The sequence below is a fragment of the Trachymyrmex septentrionalis genome, unplaced genomic scaffold (genome assembly GCF_001594115.1).
Source record: "Trachymyrmex septentrionalis isolate Tsep2-gDNA-1 unplaced genomic scaffold, Tsep1.0 scaffold6, whole genome shotgun sequence".
Taxonomy (NCBI): domain Eukaryota; kingdom Metazoa; phylum Arthropoda; class Insecta; order Hymenoptera; family Formicidae; genus Trachymyrmex; species Trachymyrmex septentrionalis.
This window is the reverse complement of record NW_017305778.1, coordinates 1,501,429-1,519,821: the sequence shown is the minus strand read 5'-3', so window position 1 is coordinate 1,519,821 and position 18,393 is coordinate 1,501,429. Positions and strand designations below refer to the sequence as shown.

At 31.9% G+C, this 18,393-nt stretch overlaps 1 protein-coding gene across 1 annotated transcript in view; it reads left to right on the top strand.

The window, feature by feature from the left end:
* Window positions 1–18,393, top strand: part of LOC108752294 (calmodulin-like) — a 101,902-nt gene that overhangs the window by 58,193 nt on the left and 25,316 nt on the right. Inside the window, exon 4 of the mRNA XM_018493025.1 lies at window positions 11,744–11,862. Within this exon, the coding sequence (XP_018348527.1) occupies window positions 11,744–11,862 (119 nt within the window). The remainder of the gene's footprint in view (window positions 1–11,743; window positions 11,863–18,393) is intronic.

Sequence of the window (18,393 nt, the reverse complement as noted above, 5' to 3'; positions counted from 1 at the left end):
GAGTTTCCCTTAGTTTTCTATTGTCAGGAAATCGCTATTTCAAAAATATTTCGTGTGTGTATAGATCAGGTTTCAGCGCGTTTACAACAATCCATCTGCAGCTTCCACGCGCGCATCCGTCTTTCTATCGCTTTTATTTCACGATTTAATTCTCCGTGAGTACGTATCATCGTTACAGGGCGAAACGATATCGCAGATATCGATCGATCTAACCGCGCGATGGATCTCCTATTCGGCGGAAAGTAATAACGTTCCGCAAATACTGTCCGGTTTTCGCGAATCGCCTTCGTTTCCATCGATCTCGACGTATCGCAATCTAGATTACCCCGTATATTGTTGTTTTGCCGCTTCTCTTTTTTTCCTTTTCCTTCTATCTCTTTTTTTCTATCTTTATTTTTTGTTTCCTTTTTATGTCTTATGTTATAACTATTGCAACTAAACTGTTCTTTTTTTTTTGTAATATTTGTACACTTTACGGAACGTAGTCCCATACTGCACTGTTAGACGTCAAAGGAGCAACTTCAATTCTCTCTCTCTCTTTGAGTGAAATAATATTTTATTTTTAACTTTGTGTGTGTAAATCAATTAATTTCTGTGGTTGACTTGTTTAGTTTCAAAGTAAACAACGTCTTTATTATGTATGTACTTAAATAATAAAATTTGAGTCACATAAAAGTTTTATACATTTTCTTGAACGAAATTATTTAACTTCATTGTTTTAGTTAAATTAACGACATATCGAATGAGAGCAGTGGCAATAGAAATGATTAAGAATAATTCAAATTGAGTATAATTTGCTACTATAAATTTAACAGTGCAGAAAATCTAATAAATGATGATTCTGATTCTGACTCTGATTTTTCTATTGACCTCTCTATTTCTGTCTTTCGTTTTGTGTGTCTTAGAAGGACGAGAATAACGTGACGGAATTGAAGATCGTTCGATTGCCGATGTGTTATCGGATTCGGAATATCGGCTGTTTACAATTTAGCGCTGTTTTCCGCTTTCGACGATATATGAAATCATGGAGAACAAAAGGCGAGGGAAACCGCGCTCCAATCACACGAGTCCTTCATACGCGGGAGTTTAGTAGTTCGCGCGATTCATATCCTCGAGCGCGTGTCCGCGCCAGAATTAAATTCTCGTCTCCGCAAGTGGTTTTCGTGCCGGCGCTACCGCGACACTTAACAAACGAAACGAAATGACCCACAAATCCGCCGTGACAGTCGGAAGTCGAGAGATCCCAGAGAAAAGAGCGCAAATTAAGAGATGAAAATGGATCCTGAACTCATTGTCAGTTTTGCAACCTTTCGACTTAATATTCCGCTGGAAATCGATAGCTCTCCTGCCGGTCGATTGTTGACTATCACTAACAAAATTGTTACTTTCTAATAGTATTCTCTTTAAGAAAGGGATTTATTTATCTTAAAGTTTACGTTTTAAGATACCTTATTTTTATGTTATTTGTGTAATTACTCATAAATTATGTTATTTTAACATAAATGTTGAATATCAATGTAACAAAATATTTAAATAACATAAATCACATTATGTTAAATTAATAATCGAATATGTTACAAAATACAATATTTTACAATAATTTACATTTTTTTGCCGTTAGGATATGAAAACACCCGAGATGACTATTCGCGAATTAAAATAAGGTTATCAAAAATTAAAACAATAAGTTGGAGACTTTCTGTGTCTGCCGGAGAGTCGAAAATTCATTCAAAAAATCGGAGTCTCCGGTCGAAAATCGGACAACAGCGCTAATCTAACGGCGTTTATCATTCTGTAACGGTGAACGTTTAAATTGGCTTAATTATCAAATTTGCCGTATCGCAAAGTGAAAAGCTGCGAATGAAGTATTGTCATTCTTTTCCCTTTTTTACAAGAAAATTATTGGAATTTATCTTCATCGGGCGAGATACGTAACTCGTTACGTAACTTGTACCTTTGTTAGGACAGACAGCCACCATCTAAAACGTAGAATGATCGCCATATTCGCAGATTTAATGAGAATTTTAACGACTGAACGGATTAACAGAAAAAAAAAAGAGAACGAGCTGCAGAAGCGGGAAGGGGAGAAAGCAAGGAAAAACGATACATAGATGCAAAACGGATGGACGGATGGACGAAACGAAGCCAATAATCGACGCTTTTTGCAACATGTACGCGATACAGTGCGATGAGTGAGAAAAACGAGAGCACGAGCATTTTCGGGAATATGTGGGGCTACTATGCGGCCGTGACATTCGTAATATGCCAACACCGCGGGGCTTCTTCATCGGGTCACGTGATTGATCCACTCTCCTCCGTGGGAAGATTGCGAGAGCGAGAGGCACGAGATCCCTATCTCTCCTCGATCGTCGCCTTACCCGAGTTACGCTTATGGAATTTCATCGGAAATCCCGATCGATCCGTATCGTAACACGCAGTCAATTTGTATGCCCGCGCATACGTACGTACGTGGGGCATGTAATACATGGTATAATACACGCGACGAATCCGCGCTATATCAGAAAATACCCCCACCGGAGGGTCGTACACCTCGGGGTGGCGTCCACTCCCTGTGAGCTTGCACGTGTAATTGTAATACGTACGCGTACTTGTGACTCACGATGGTATTCCGCACACACGTTCGGGTCATAGGCTACCTACTACGAAATGAGGACCAGAGAATTATGTGGGTCAGATCGATGATTGTAATCGCATATTGATTAATTCTACGCGAGATTCTGTGTGGAATCAGAGTAATCTCTCGATTAAATCGCCTGCCTGCTCTGATTCTAGATAATTGTAGTCTTAGCTTCTGATAGTCCAAAAGTACACTGCTAACATAACACCGGAGTATCTAATTATGAAATACTTTCGAACTTTCCGCGGCAAAACATTACCTTGCCTAATTAACAGAAATTTGAAAGATAAAGCTACGGATAAAGTAGCATAATTAAAATCGTTCCCCCGAAGTTGTGTGGAGTCTATAATGTTGATTTTTTAAATACTGCCATATAGACCGAGATTTCACCGAGATTTATTATTTTTGCTAAAGGCTAAATTCAGAATAACACGCGTATTCAAAAAATGTATTTTTTTTAATGCTAATTTTTTTGGTTGTAACATGGTCTATAAAAATGTTTGCTATTACATTTAAAATGTAAATGTGAATCTGAATTTTTTTATTACTCAATGTTACAATAATTTTTCGGAAACTTAAAAAGAAGAACTTAAGACAGAAACTGGAATTATTTAATAAATCAGTATGTCAAATATTTATGTAATTTTGTTAATGATAAAATTGATTTCTGTTTAATATCTTATAAATTGTGATCTATTAAAATGATTATAGTTATATTCCTGCTTATAATAAAAATGCTTATAAATAAAGAGAAAAATTAGGTTTTATTTTTTGAAATTAAAATATTTAGTTGGAATCTGATTTGCTTTAGCTTTTTTATTTCCAATATTTCATCGATTTTCAAGAATGACATGTATGATTACAAATCTAGGAATATTCGCAATTCTTAAAATTTGAAATATTCTTGGAAATAGAAAATTCTTGGAAATGTAGAGAATATTCTCAGAAATGTGGGCAATACAGAAATGAAAAATTCTTGAAATTTTACATTATAACCTGCCGATTGGATTTTCCTAATTTATCGATCATTATTTTCAATGATTTGAAGTTTCGAATTCTTGAAATCGCAATTATTTTAATGAAAAGCGTTCTTTCTAGAATTTTATATAGCATAATCTGCTTATTATGTTTTTTAATATTTTATACTTTTACAAATTTAGATTTTCGTACTGAAGTTTCTAAACTTGAAATTTTTAATTACCATTTTTAGAATTTTTTTAGTCAGAGAATGGGATTGAGAAAGTTACAAGGCAACTATTTCGTATCACTAATATATATGTATACTATATTTTATTATATTTTTTAAAAATTACAAAATGTTATACATTTTTATCAATAATCCACGAATAAATAAGCATCCACATAGATCTTCTGCTTATTAACAATTATATTCGAAATTTCAAAATCTTAGGTGACATGACGTTATAATGATTTCCAAGAACCTTTATTGCGCAAATGAAGATGTCACCTTACTTAGCATAAACAAAACAACACAGAAAAGCTGTAAAAAAGGCAGAAATGCCAAATAGTCACGTACGCAAAACGTCAGATGATTCGCCGTACATCGTAAACTGTCGTTGGCCGTCCAAACGAATACGTACTTTGGTTCGCTCCTACCTGAATGTTATTGCCAGCGAATTTGCAAGTGCAACATAACGTTATATTTTACCGACGTTGTAACACACTTTATGTTCACATTCTTCGCGGAAATGGGCACGTATCGTTATCACGTAGTCCGCGTTTACACACTTAACCATCCGTGCAGCGAGATCGCGCGAAAGCGGGCTGATCCCACGCAAACACCGGCATTTTCCGCACGCGCAGGTTTGCGTGCGTGCCGTTGCATACACACGTGAAGTGCTGCAATGGAAAGTTGCTGCAAAAGTCAACATGTATGTATGCGTGTATACGTATATATGCACCGCAAAATTCCCGAGGCAATGCATTCGAGGGTGTTCCTTCCGACGGCATTATCGTCACCTAAATCCCGTTTACACCGACAGTTATCCGGTTAAAATCCGCTTAGGCTGGTGCTTAGTCTACGACGTCGGCTGCAGCCGGAAATCTTGAGAGTGGGTGGCACGCTGTAAATGAGGACTCTTTAAAAAGCGCGCGCGTACGCTTCCACGTCTCGACAGCTTCGATAAAAGACGCGTCGAGGCGTGCGATCGCTTCCGATTGTAGATTTTATCGGAGGGGATTTTTCATCGAGATGAGAAAGGCTGTCCAATGCACGCGCATATTTTCTTCATTTCCGACACATTTCCGTACGCTACATTTTATAGGAGAATAAGAGCGAAACGAGCGCACGTTCTCCAATCGTCAGAGTCACGGATGTAAGAAAGATTTGAAAAGTTAAGTCCGCCGAAAAATATGTCAGTGAATAACAGATTCAATGTAAGAGATTGATAGATAATATTTGCTCGCGTTTTTTTTTATTCTGAAATGGAACATCTGAATCGAGAAAAAAGTGTTTGGTATTGTGATTATATATTATATAATATAATTGCGTGATAAAATAATTATGGTTAGGAGCTGTATTTTTATACTAATAGTGACAATTTATACTCGTATTATCTTTATTGCAATTTTATATACTATTAGATACAAAAAAAGACGAAATATACGGAGAGAATTTTCTCTCTTAAAATTTATCCTTATTCTCTAAATCTGAATCAGTGGATAATCACTGACATCAGTGTCAAGTATGCCACTGGTAATCAATGAATTAAATATGAAATTCCTAATCTAGCTAATCTTTATTATGTGATCTAACTAACTTTGTTTTAGTGCTTAAATTCAATGAATACGGTATTGGAAGATTGAAATTAACGTCAAAATGTCAATATTTTATGTTATATAATGCTCAAACATTCTTCTTTTTTTAGGTAAACTTCACTGATTTTCAGTGCTAAGTATGCCACTGTGTAATCAGTGACTATATGCTGATTCAGATTTAGAGAGTAAAATATACTAGTTATAGTACAAAATAATATTTTAAAGATTTTTATTATACACTTCAGTAAATTTAATCAGACTTATTTCATATTTTATTGTAGTGTGAGAGAGATTTATATAAAATTCTTCGAAATACAATGTTGTCCCATGACTACTATATTTTTAGAGTAAACTATAAGAAAAAAATCTCTCCATATAGTTATAAATATTATTATTATTATTATTATTAGGCGTCAGGAACTCGAAAGCTCATTGCCGCAAATACCAAATCCCGCCAGTTATAAATATAAAAAATATATATATATATATATACAGCCTTGGCATTTTATTTACCATTATTTATAATTTTAGCTGAAAAATTGATTTATGGAATTTGCTATAATAAATTATCTTCTGTTTTAAGAATCTTTTAAACTTATATATATAATACCGCTAACCAATAAGTAATAATACAAGAATTCCAGATTAATGAAAAAAAATATGTCTGTTATTTTTTACCAAGACTTTAGCATCGAAAATTATTATAATTTATAATGAAATATATAATGATTATAAACTCATAGAATTATAGTGATTTTTTATGCAACTATAAATTTTTTAGTAAAACTATATATAATTATTATCAGTAACAATATGAGCAATATATAATAACTATAAATAATTATTTTACCTTACAATTATAGTCACAAATACCAAATCGTTTTCTCTCAGTATGGGATAAAACCATCTGAGATAAATAAAAATATCAGAAACACAATAGACAAAAAGTGAAAGGGGAAAGAGTATTAGTCACCTGAAAGATTCTTTATTGCAGCTACTACACATTTGAAAGCAACTCATGGTGAATATTCTTGTAATAAAATAAAGTTTGTTCACGCGATTCTTTTGTAGAATGGAAATTTCGTCCTTTATGTTGCATCTTATATTTTCCTCGAATCAAACGTTATTATACATGTCTAAGATGCCTGATAAGAACTTATCAACTGTAACAAGATAGAATTGCGTCTAGTAGCGGTAACTTTACGGAACTGTAGAGCAGAAATTCAGAACGGAAGAAAAAAGAAAAAGAATCTCCTTGATATTGACTGAAACTTACTTACAATATTGTAGATGCTTCTTTATTTAAAATTTATGTCTTTTATCCGTATGCTTTAATCGGATACTTTCTCGAATCTTTGTTTGTTGCAACAAAAAAATTTTACAATTAATTATTCAAACTTTAAATACGAAGCGCCTTTTAGTTCCGAGTGTTAAGATGTTGAGCTAACATTCATTTTAAATTAAATTAATTATTCAGAAATAAATTGAGAGCCGATAAATTATCGGATTCACACAATCATTCTGATAATCCCCCCAAATTTTCCCAAATCTTAAAAATTGTAATAAACTCACTGCGAAAAATTTTTTTATAATTAAATTTCGAACAGAAATTAAATAGTTTCAGAAAATGACATGACAAAAAGTAACTCGGTAAAATTCGTAAACTTATTAAAATTCTCCGTTCCCCAAAAATAGTACTCTATTATACGGGGCGTAATTTCTTTCTTTTCTTTTTCTCTCTGGACATTAATGGATTAACTGCAATTTATCTCTCTCTCTCTCTCTCTCTCTCTCTCTCTCTCTCTCTCTCTCCCTCATCTCATATAAAAATTTATATAGTTGAAGAAAAGTACCATTTATATCAATGCTATTAACTCGCAGAATAAGAAAAATTCTTGTAAAGTAAAAGCGCTGTCTTCTTCCTTTTTTATAGAGTACCAAGCATTTTAATTTGTAAGAATTGCATTATAATGTAAGGTATAATAATGAAAACAATGGTGTATTAACAGCATTAACTGACAACAGTTTAATTAAGAATTGTCTTGTTATAACGACATTAATGAAATAAATATTTCATACTGTTGTTTTAATAAAATGTTATTTATTTCGTTAAGAACAGTGTATAAACAAGATTATTTTCAGTTACACTGCTGTTGGCTAATCCTGTCAACACACCACGCTTTTGTTTTAATAAAATGTTATTTATTTTATTAATACTGTTATTTAATAAATATGAACAAGATTATTTTCAATTATATTGCAGTTGCTAATACTGTTAATACAACATCTTTTTTCGTGTACAAAATGACTGTTTTTTTCTTCCTTTATAATAACGTTGAAGTCTCGAGTATTTTCGATCTTTCTCTTAGTTAAACGTGCAATGTAGAATTGTAATTACGTGTTGTATAATACATGACTTCATCGCCATACTGCAGGTCCAGCGCGGATCTGTCAGCAGCTGCGCAGGAATTAGCTCGTTTGGGGATGACCGACGGATACGAAATAGATTGTAATGTCGTCGATTGTAACAACACCACATTTATTTAGGCGGTGGTCGAATTATGCAAATTACTCGACGCCAGCTTCGAATCGTTCAAATTCTCGACATGGCCCTCAATGGTTTATCATCCGATAAACGTGTTCCCGCATTCGTTCGTGATTTATTTTTTTCAAATATTACCGAATGTTAACCCGATCCGCGAACTCAATCCTTCTCCGCAACGATCGATACACGTTGGTTTTTCGATTATACTTGTTTACGTGCTCGCAAATTTTTGTCTCGTTCGCACCGTTAATGTAGTGGAACGGAAAACATTGGGTGAAACGGAGCAAAAATACACTCACATACATGCTTTTGTTCTCGCTTATTTAAGCAAATGCTTGTAAAAACGAAAGTTACATAAAATGCTTTAAAATATGGATAAAATAAACAGATTATATAACAATTTTATATTTGAAAATGAAACACTAGTTCTTGTGTTGATAATATCTGCGTGATAAAAATAAAAAAACTACTTGCATTCATAAATTGTAGAATGTACTTTTACGGCACTTCCTACTTTTTGCCAAAGAAAACATTTGTTTCATCTTTATTGTACAGAGAGAAAAATCTTTGATATTTTTTATTGTAATTATATCTCATCATAATTATGGTTATTACTGCTATAATAATAATATTATAATACAATAATAACTGTGTATAGTTTTTCTATATGCATATATTTAATTTGTTATCAAAATCGTTACAACTCAGAAAGAATATTTTTTAAGGATTGATTATACGAAAATATATAACAAAAGTGATGTTTGATATATTTCTAAGAGTATATTCTTTTTACTGATATTATTTGATCAGTTAATAATTTTCTGTTAAGTTAAAAAATAGTTTTTCTCTTTCCTGAAAAACTTTTTTTTTGTCACTTTTAAAATAAAAGAACGACAGTTTTTATTACGAGTAGATATATTAATATTATAGCGGTAATAATTATGATAATATGTAATTATAGTTATAAATATTAAAAATACTGTTCTCAGTTTATGATTCATTTCAATATAATCTTACACTCTTAAAAATAATTTAATGTATTGATTAACAATGTCAATACATTAAATTATTTTTAAAAGCATAAGATTATGATGAAGTAGCAGTTTTAATATTCATTAAACCGACATTGTAAATGAAAGAATTACGCGACGACCATTTTTGAGAGTCATGAATTAATAGGAAGTGTTACGCGCGCGAGAAGTCGTAATTAAGCGTTTGCACGAAGCAGAGTACGACAAGCTGAGAATCAGCCTCGGCAAAAAACTCTCTTAAAAGTTGAGGAGAAAGATGCCGCGCGGTACTTTTTTACGCGGGGAAAATTCTGCATACAAGGGTATTACTCCGGATCGTAGGGTGTATAAAGTTCGTTCGCTCTCGCGCCCATTCTCCTGCTTTTGTGCGAATATTGCCGTGTACTTCCCTCTTATTATGACGCGTCTAGCATGATAAAGGGGTTCCGACGACCGCCTAGAAGGCTGGAAAGCATTTACGCTATGAAACCGCTTTACCAGAATGCGGGAAAGATTTCTCGCGTTCGACGTGAAGTGCCCGACAAACATATAGCGATAGTTGTATTTAATATCAACGTAACTTTTGTCCCTTCAATAAGGAACTATTGTACACTCAAAACGGTCAGCCAGATTTTTTTATTGAACTTGCTCGGTTTACTGAAGAAAGAACTGAGAGAAGTTGAGGGAAAAACTCAATGTCTAGATTAAGAATGAATTAATTTCTTTAATCAGAAGGCTGCCCTTTCCAGCTCCTCGGAGAGCTCAGGAGTGTTGGATCTGCATTTAAACGACTGAGAGAAATTCTTCTTTCTGTAATCAGGCTTTTCTCTATTCTACATGCGCAATTAAATCACATTTAATTAAAAAGGTTGTCGGATTTATATATATTGCCATATTACTGTACAGGACTGCGACATTATCTTATTTCATCTTAAAAAAGCTCATATAAAAATAATTATTAGAAGATAAGATAAACCGTTCAGTTTCTCGTTGCCTTTGAAAATCTAGTCATATTATTATCAAATTTTTTTGATAAATCATGTAGGGTAATTATTACACCGGTCGTTAAATAAAATGATTGTTAAAGAAAAATATTAAAATAATAAGATTTAAAAAATAAGTTGTAAATTAATTGATATTTTAATTTTGATAAAATAGGATTAAAATTTATCTATAAGTGAAATGTTTGAAATCAGTTAATTTTTTTACAAGTTTTCTTTCGCAATTTTTTTACGCCGCATAGAAATCTCATTTTGCTGCAAATATTTGCTAATAAACAAATTGTAATTGTGCAACAAAAAAAATGCTTTCTTCTATTCTTGATGTAAGAGAAAGAGAGAAAGAAGAAGAGATACAAAAGAGGGTGCTGCACGACTGCTTATTTTCACCAAAATTCCACAATATATTCCTATGTCTTGTAGCAGGTCTGTCCAATACTTTGTTCACGAACTAAACGCTTCTACCTCTCCATCATTTCGTAGAGCAAGATTAAGAGAAAGCAAAAAGAATAGACGCTGAAGCTCTGTTCCGTTTCTACACTGTAAAAAGTACAGTGTTAACGTTTAAAACATCTTTACAAAACAAATATTTAATAAAGATATTTCAATTTTAAATATTTTTATAGGATTTTAGGGTTTGAATCCAATATAGTGTTTTGTTCAATAAAAACTTAAAAACCGTTTAAACCTAAAATATCTTTAAGTGTTTAAAAAACGGAGACAAGAATATTCGGGTGAAGTTTCTGAACTCAACTTAAGCCTGTTGTAAGATATAAAATCATAAAATTGTGAAATTCTGATGAATATAAGCATGCAGCATCTCCTTCCCCCCCCCCTCTCTCTCTCTCTCTCTCAAAAGCAATAAAAGAACATTTCTTTTATTTACAATTACCAATCATTTATTAGAAAATACTTGTTGCAAAACAAAGTTTTCATATAGAAAAAAATGCGTTTTCACAAAATTCCCCGGATAATTTTAAGCTTTATATTTTATATGATACGAATTTGGACAGATGAAAATAAATTTAATTATAAAGCCTTTCTTGTTAATTTATTAAGTGATATTACTACTCTGGTTCTGTTCGTAATTGTGTTTTGAAACTGAAAAAAGATTTAGACGTGCAGTTTGCAGAATCAAATATGTATATAAATTTACGCAGAAATATTTAAGCAGTAAAATCTTGCTTGTAAAATCTGCTTTGACCAAATATAGAAAATTTTCTTATTTAATTAGCTTTGTATTTTAGTTCAGACAACATAGAGATTGACCAATTTGAAACGTCCTTTATGGAAAAATTTTGACTCTGTTTTATTATCTTTCTTTATAATATTCTACATTTATTTAATTACATATGTATCTTTACTAAAAATATATATTTTTTGTATCTTTACTAGATACATATTTTTTCTTTTATAAGGAAAACTTGTACGCTAGTTATTTACTAATACGCTTGATTAATACGTACATACGATTATTAATTTTTGCTCACTAATTATTTACTAGCGTGATAGTGGATATTTTTTACTTTTTAAATCAAGACTACTATTTTTTATTTTTTTCAAGATAATATATGACATTTTTAAATAAACATCATTATTGAGTGATTTGTTTTTTTTTTTTATACACGTATACACTATAATTCTCGACAAACATCGTGAATTTTTTTATATTTGTTTATTTACTAAGTGCAATGAATATATGAGAGCCTCATCCTAATATAACAGCTTAATCTGCTCAGCCAACTTATTCGTTTATCTTATGATTTTTCTTTAGGTGATGGAAACGTCAGCTTCGAGGAATTCGTCGAGATCGTCAGCAATATCGGCGGCGCGAGCACGGCGGCGCCCACAGATCAACATCAGGAAGAGCAAGAATTGCGAGACGCCTTTCGGGTGAGTGAAATAAACGATCCCTCGTCGCTGTTTCATTTGAATTTACGAATCGCACAGTTGATAGTTTCTTTGCCCTTTTGGAACGGTCCACGCGATCATCCGATAAATCTCTATCTCCCGTTTCATGTATAAGGCGAAGCGCTCGGGTATCAAACGTAGAGCATATTTTCTCTCGCGATCCAGGCAATTTTCAGCTGGATTACCGCGGCCGTTCTCAGTCAACTTTCTTCTCTGAAGAAAGCAAGAGGATTTGCTCTTGGCGTTCTTAAACGAGCCGATAGAGCCGGTTTCTTTAGATAGACTAACGCGAGACGACAGCCACTTTATAAACTACACCTTGGTGGCTCCTTAGAATACGATGCTGTTCATAAAACGCAAAAGTTTGTAATGATCGCGGCATGTACCATGAATACTTGAGTGTTCTATGCATATTTTATGTATCATATTAATAAGTTTTCTACTGCGCGCACGGGTGTTTTAACAGTTAAGTAGCTGGAGTTAATCCGTTCTGACTGTCGAATGTGTATGCTTTAATCTTTACTTTCCGAGAGTTTAGGATTCAAGCTCTCTCACTTCTGGAATGTCAGAACCGTCGAATTATTCACATAATCTTTCAAATTAGCTGCGGCCTGCTGGTGGGACACGCTGCCTCGCGCATAATAATAAGTTTCTTAAATTCTGAACGTTTTGAGAGATATTCAGCTTCATGATTATTGATTATATCTCGGTTGTTTTGAAGTTATGTATAATTAAAGGATTAAATATTTAGGAAACAAACAAACAACCAATTTATTTTTAAAATGTTTACTGTATAATAATTTTCTTCTTGATACACACACACACACACACACACACAAAACACAATGAATATAAAAACAAAATTTTAGACTTTGATTAATATTTTGAAGATTCATTTAAAAAACAAATAAAAATCTCTAGATCTTTGCTTTCTGAAAAAATATTATGTTTACTACATATTTATATCCTGTAATATTTTACACTTACCTTTTTTTATGATATTAAATAATAATGACAAAAATGGAGAAAATATTATTTAAAGTATTAAGCATTATTTTCTTATTTGTAAAATTTTACAAATTGTTATTAACAAAAGCAAATATTAAACTGTTATATTTCCCGTTTTTTATTTGATTCTTACCGGAACAAAATTCATAACATAACTATTGATAGAGAACAACTTGGCACTATAAATTTTGAAAAATAAACTTATTTGATTTTTTTTAGAAAAGGAAGAAATAATTCTTTATTTGTTACATTTTTATTAAAGCTTTTTTATTATTAATTTTTTTTTTATTTTATATACTTTATATATTTTATACACCGCGGTAACGCTAATATATAATATGAGATTTCACATATAAGTTATATAAATTGTATAACGTAAGATGCCCGGAATCGGCTTGAGAATAATAAATAAGTAATAGCTAAATAAATAAGCAAACAGATCTGATTTATATGAGAAATGTGATTTACGAGAGCCATGAAATAGGAATCAGAAAACCTGAGCTCAATGGTTTCTGCGGTGAGTGCAATCCTCGATCTTTCTATAATAAAATAAATTTTGATTCCGTGCTACTCGTCCCTCATCAAAATTTTCGACACGTTTACTATGAATGTAAAAAATATATATAACTCGACGACATCGATTCCATAATACCCGCAGTACGCACATGTATAAAGTGATTGCTTACTTAAATAAGTAAATATATATGTATAATAAGATGCGAAATCACGTAGAATCAAAACATTTTTGCTTGTTACTTTTATTGCTTGTTGCCTTGCAGTGTAAAATGTGCATATATATGTTTATACACATATATATCTGCGAACTAACAGCTCGATTAATGACTCGAATAAAAATCGTATATATGTTTTAATTGCTTTCGTTGACGTTGTTCGTAAAGAATTTCGCTTATTAGTAGAGAAAAATGTTTGGCAAAGAATTATTTGATTTATTTTGTTTTTTATTTCTGCTATACCTTGGATTATTTATGCTATTTCAACCAGCCCTATCGATATTGAATGACGTACTGTTAGATATCAAAGAAGCAATAGTATGTTTTTTTATTTTTCATTTTGTTATTTTTGCCATGTCTGTAAAATGTAAATCAATCAATTTCTGTGTTTGAAATGTTTAGTTTCAAAGTAAACAATATCCATATTACATATGTACTTAAATAATAAACTAAATTTGATCCAAATTTAATATTTTTTTATTTAAATTGTTTAATTAATTGTTTTAATTAAGCATTATTGAAATCTTTATAAGATGTCTATAAGCATCAAGTTATTAAATTGTAATTTTAATTTGTGATGTTACTACTGTAGTTCAATCAGATTTGCGTTTTAATATTGAAAAATCAATTTGACGCGCAGTTTAAATGACTACATAAGTAGTTTATAAATTCACAGTATTACTTAAACACTTAAGGTCCAGTTTGACTGTTAAAGACTTTCTTTTGCCCTTCTTGTTGAGTTTTAATTATGATATATTGAGTAGTAGCAACTTAAAAAATGAATGATTAAAAATTAACAATAAATTGAATATAATTTGATATTGATAATGAATTTAACAGTGCAATATTGCTATTGACATGTAAATTTTACATCCGAGGAACAAAGTCTTTATATAACACAAGATTTTCATACATTGCACATTTTTAATGACGAAATATTTATAATCTAAACCTTTATAAACACAGATAAAAAAATAACGCTTTCCTTCTAAATTAAAATTGCTTTGTAAATTTAAACAAATTTTAATAATATCACCACTTACTTGTCTACTTTGAGAATTAACCAATTTTTGAGCTTTTAACATAGAGAGTATCAGCAATATTTGTATCGATTGCCACTCATTAATATCGAACTTTTCGCCAAACCGAGATTCCAACGTTCGATCAGACTATTTAATTAAAAAGTAACTTGCATAAAATTATTTTTAAAAGTTTGATGTCTTGTAGCATCTTTGATTTGGTCTGAGAGAGATGAAACTTTTTTTTCAGGATATTGGAAACTAGTTTCATTTATTATTGAATCTTTCTTCCAATAATAGAGAATTTTCTTGAACGTTATTTACACTAATAAAGCCTGTAAATAAAAAATGGCTTTTATGTTGCGTTTAAAAAATGCAAATATGCTTGAGTGAAATTTTATTTAGAGAATATTCTTTGAAGTGAAGTCTTTTGGAAACTGACTATTTAACAATTCCACCCACATAATTACAAGAACTCTTCTCATGTAATGTGATACCAAAAAAATTTCACTCAACTTTAATATTAAAATCTATGTTTTTATACAAAAGAAATCATAACGTAAAGATAAAAACTTTTTAAAAATTTGTAATTCTCTTGAAGCTCATAGATAAATAAGTGATATTATCAAATTAAAAAAAATTTTTTTTTAATTATGCAGCAACTAGATTGAAATGGCATAGAATGACTGACTTTCTTGCGTATTGTTCAATCAAATAATATAAAAGAGATTAATATCTTAGAATAAGAACATTCTTTTTTTTCATCGGGAAGCTATATACGAAATATTCTTAAAAAATTAAACAATTAATAGATGCTCTATTTGCATAAACTAGGTAATATTAGTACGATATATAAAGATGTACATACATATAGTCAGGATCATAAGCTGATTTTATGGACGCGAAATGCTAGAAGATGAAAGGATCACGAAGCGTTTGCGTTTTCTTGTTTGTTGTCAGCAAAGGTATTTTTGTATGAATAATGCATCTTGCCCGTCGTATACGCGTGCCTTTATGTCAAACCGGAGATAAACCAGGATCAGCGCAAAATACTCCGTTTAATGCGACACGGCTTCCTATACAGTTGCTATAGGAATAGGGTTATTATATTTGAATCGCAAAATAAAAGTTACGTATGTACACTTTTTTAAAATAGATAATTATCTGGGGAAGGAAAGAGTGGGTTTAATTTTTGTACGGAAAAAGAACGATTTCGAAGAAATATCTAAAAATTTTGAAGTAGATATAGATTTAAAAATAATTGGATCAAAATAATTATGTAGGATGCTCAAGGTAGTTAGAATATCAAAACTTTTGCAGTATCGCTTATTATCTTATATAAATTTGATCTGTTTTAATACTTTAACAAAATTTTGTTCAGATCTGTATTTAGCTAAATTTTTAAATATTTTTGCAAAATTACTTTTTTCCGTAGAATTTCTGTAGGATTTCTTATATTAATAAGAATTGTCAGTATAAATTATGTTTTAAAAATTTTATTAAATAAAGTTTCTAAAACATAATTTTGATTAAAAATAAATATCCGCCATTTTGGATTTTAAAATTTGATAATCTTAATCTTAGAATTCAACGATCAACAAGCCCCTTATAAAACATCAAGAGATATTCGAATTATTTATTTGGATATACAGTATTGATTTTTCCAAAAATTGTCAATTTTTAATAAAAAAAAACAATATAATGGAAAAATCTGAAAAATACTTTAAAATATCCTGAGTGCTAAATTAGTATTAATTTTAGTATTAATTTTAGTATTGATAATAGTTTAGTAGAAAATATACATTTTTTAAGCACAAATTTTAACTACTTGTTTATAGTTATTATGCATAGATAGTAATTATACAAGTAAAAACATATGTTGCTTATTTTTTTCTAACACTTATTTATGCTCTAAGGACTTAACAAAAACAAAAAAGTGATATTTAAACGTTAAAAAATTCATTAAAATAATTAGAAACTGAGCGGAAAAAGATGGATCTGTGAGAGACCCATCATGACGCAAAAGGTTAAAAGTACGGATGGTAATTTTTCCGCTATGGAAGATCAAGAATATGCTTGCACTCATGCGTGAAATTAATTATCACGAATCAAAACCGTTTCGCGTTTTAAGTACACAAAATCTTGCGATCTCCTTAAGGAAATTTGACAATTTATTCCGATCGTATTTGCAGGATTCGCCCGCGGGAGAAATAGATACCTAAAGACGCGAGGCGGGAATTGTCGAAAGTTTCAAAAACTTCTAGAATGAAGGTAATAAATCCACGGGCGAAAAGTCTCTCTCTGCGTGAGATAGACTCGTAAGGAGACTATGTGAAAACGGATTCTTGCTCTAAAAGCGAGAGAAAGACGGAAGACGGAAAACACGGAGTGTCGACTTCGTTGGAAGCACGCTCCGTCTTTCCCTTAGAGGGTGTACGGTCTTCTCTTACAAGTACGCTGGTATTTGTTCAGGTTGCCTTACCAGGTCGGTCGACCGCTGCAATGCTAGCCACCGCCAAGTCTCATTCAGTTGCGAAAGACATGCGACACTTGATTTTACGGGGTAAAATCCCGAATTTAATTCTCTCTCTTTCTCTATCGCGTCTGACCTCCGAGACGAGCTTGTTTCGACGTTCCACCCAAATCGAAGAATCGTCGAGGAGACGACGAACAGCGTCGTAAATTGTGTAACAAGTGCAATCGTGAATGCATGGAATTCTTGCTTTGCAAAAGGAGATCTTCCTTTTTTTTTCTTTCTTAACTCACTTGGAAACATTTAAGATTTCGTAAGTTTCAATCTAAGCTGATATACTTCAAGGTATTTTCCTCAGATTCTCCAGTTGAATACATCCAAGATTTCACGTTTTATTTTACATGAATAGATTTCAAAACGTTTTTCGCGATATTTTCGAATTCGTTCAATTGAACGTGTCCCGATTTCAACGTACCGCGCGACGTTTTCGACAGGACCTCTCTTGCTCGAAACGAGTGATGGTGAAAGTTATGGTGATAAAACAATCTAATTCGCTCATTTCCTCCAAGCGAGACTGATTATAACACAATTCCATTAAAGTCATTGAATCTTAGGAGGCTTATTACGAGAGAAGTTGAGCGATGAGGAGTCAAGCGTGATAATGATGATCCCGATTATTGCCCGTCGAAACTTCTGTTACAAATGAAATGAGGATTCTATATACTTTGCAAAATCAAAATCATTGAAATGGAGAACATTTACTTTGGATTCTTCTTCGGTCGTTATATCCTTTCGCATTCCTTCCTTGCAGCCGCAATTCCCACCTACGCGCAAATAAAAGAAGTCTCCTCGGGAGCAGAAAGAGAAGGAAAAGAAAAGTTTTGTTCTACTTCTCGCTCGTGATGCAATCACTAGATAAATGAAACCGATGTGATTACGACGCTTTTTGGGACCCGCCGTGATATCCTCTTCCTCTGAAAATTCATGTCGATTAAAGAGACGCCGCATGCACCTGAATTCGATATCGTTTTCAGAAATAAATGAGTTTCTCGTCAAAGTGCTCGGATAACGATACAATTCGATTTACACCGAATACCTGAGAAGCCAAGAGATTTTATTTCCATGGATGATATTTAATTGAAGTCAGATCCTGATTAAATTTACAGTCACGACAATATTGAAAGAGAAGCATAAATTAATTCATTATTATCCGATAAAAAAGTATTGTGTTGTACAAAGCAAATGTTCTGGAATAAAATATTATAGAAATTTGCACTTCTTA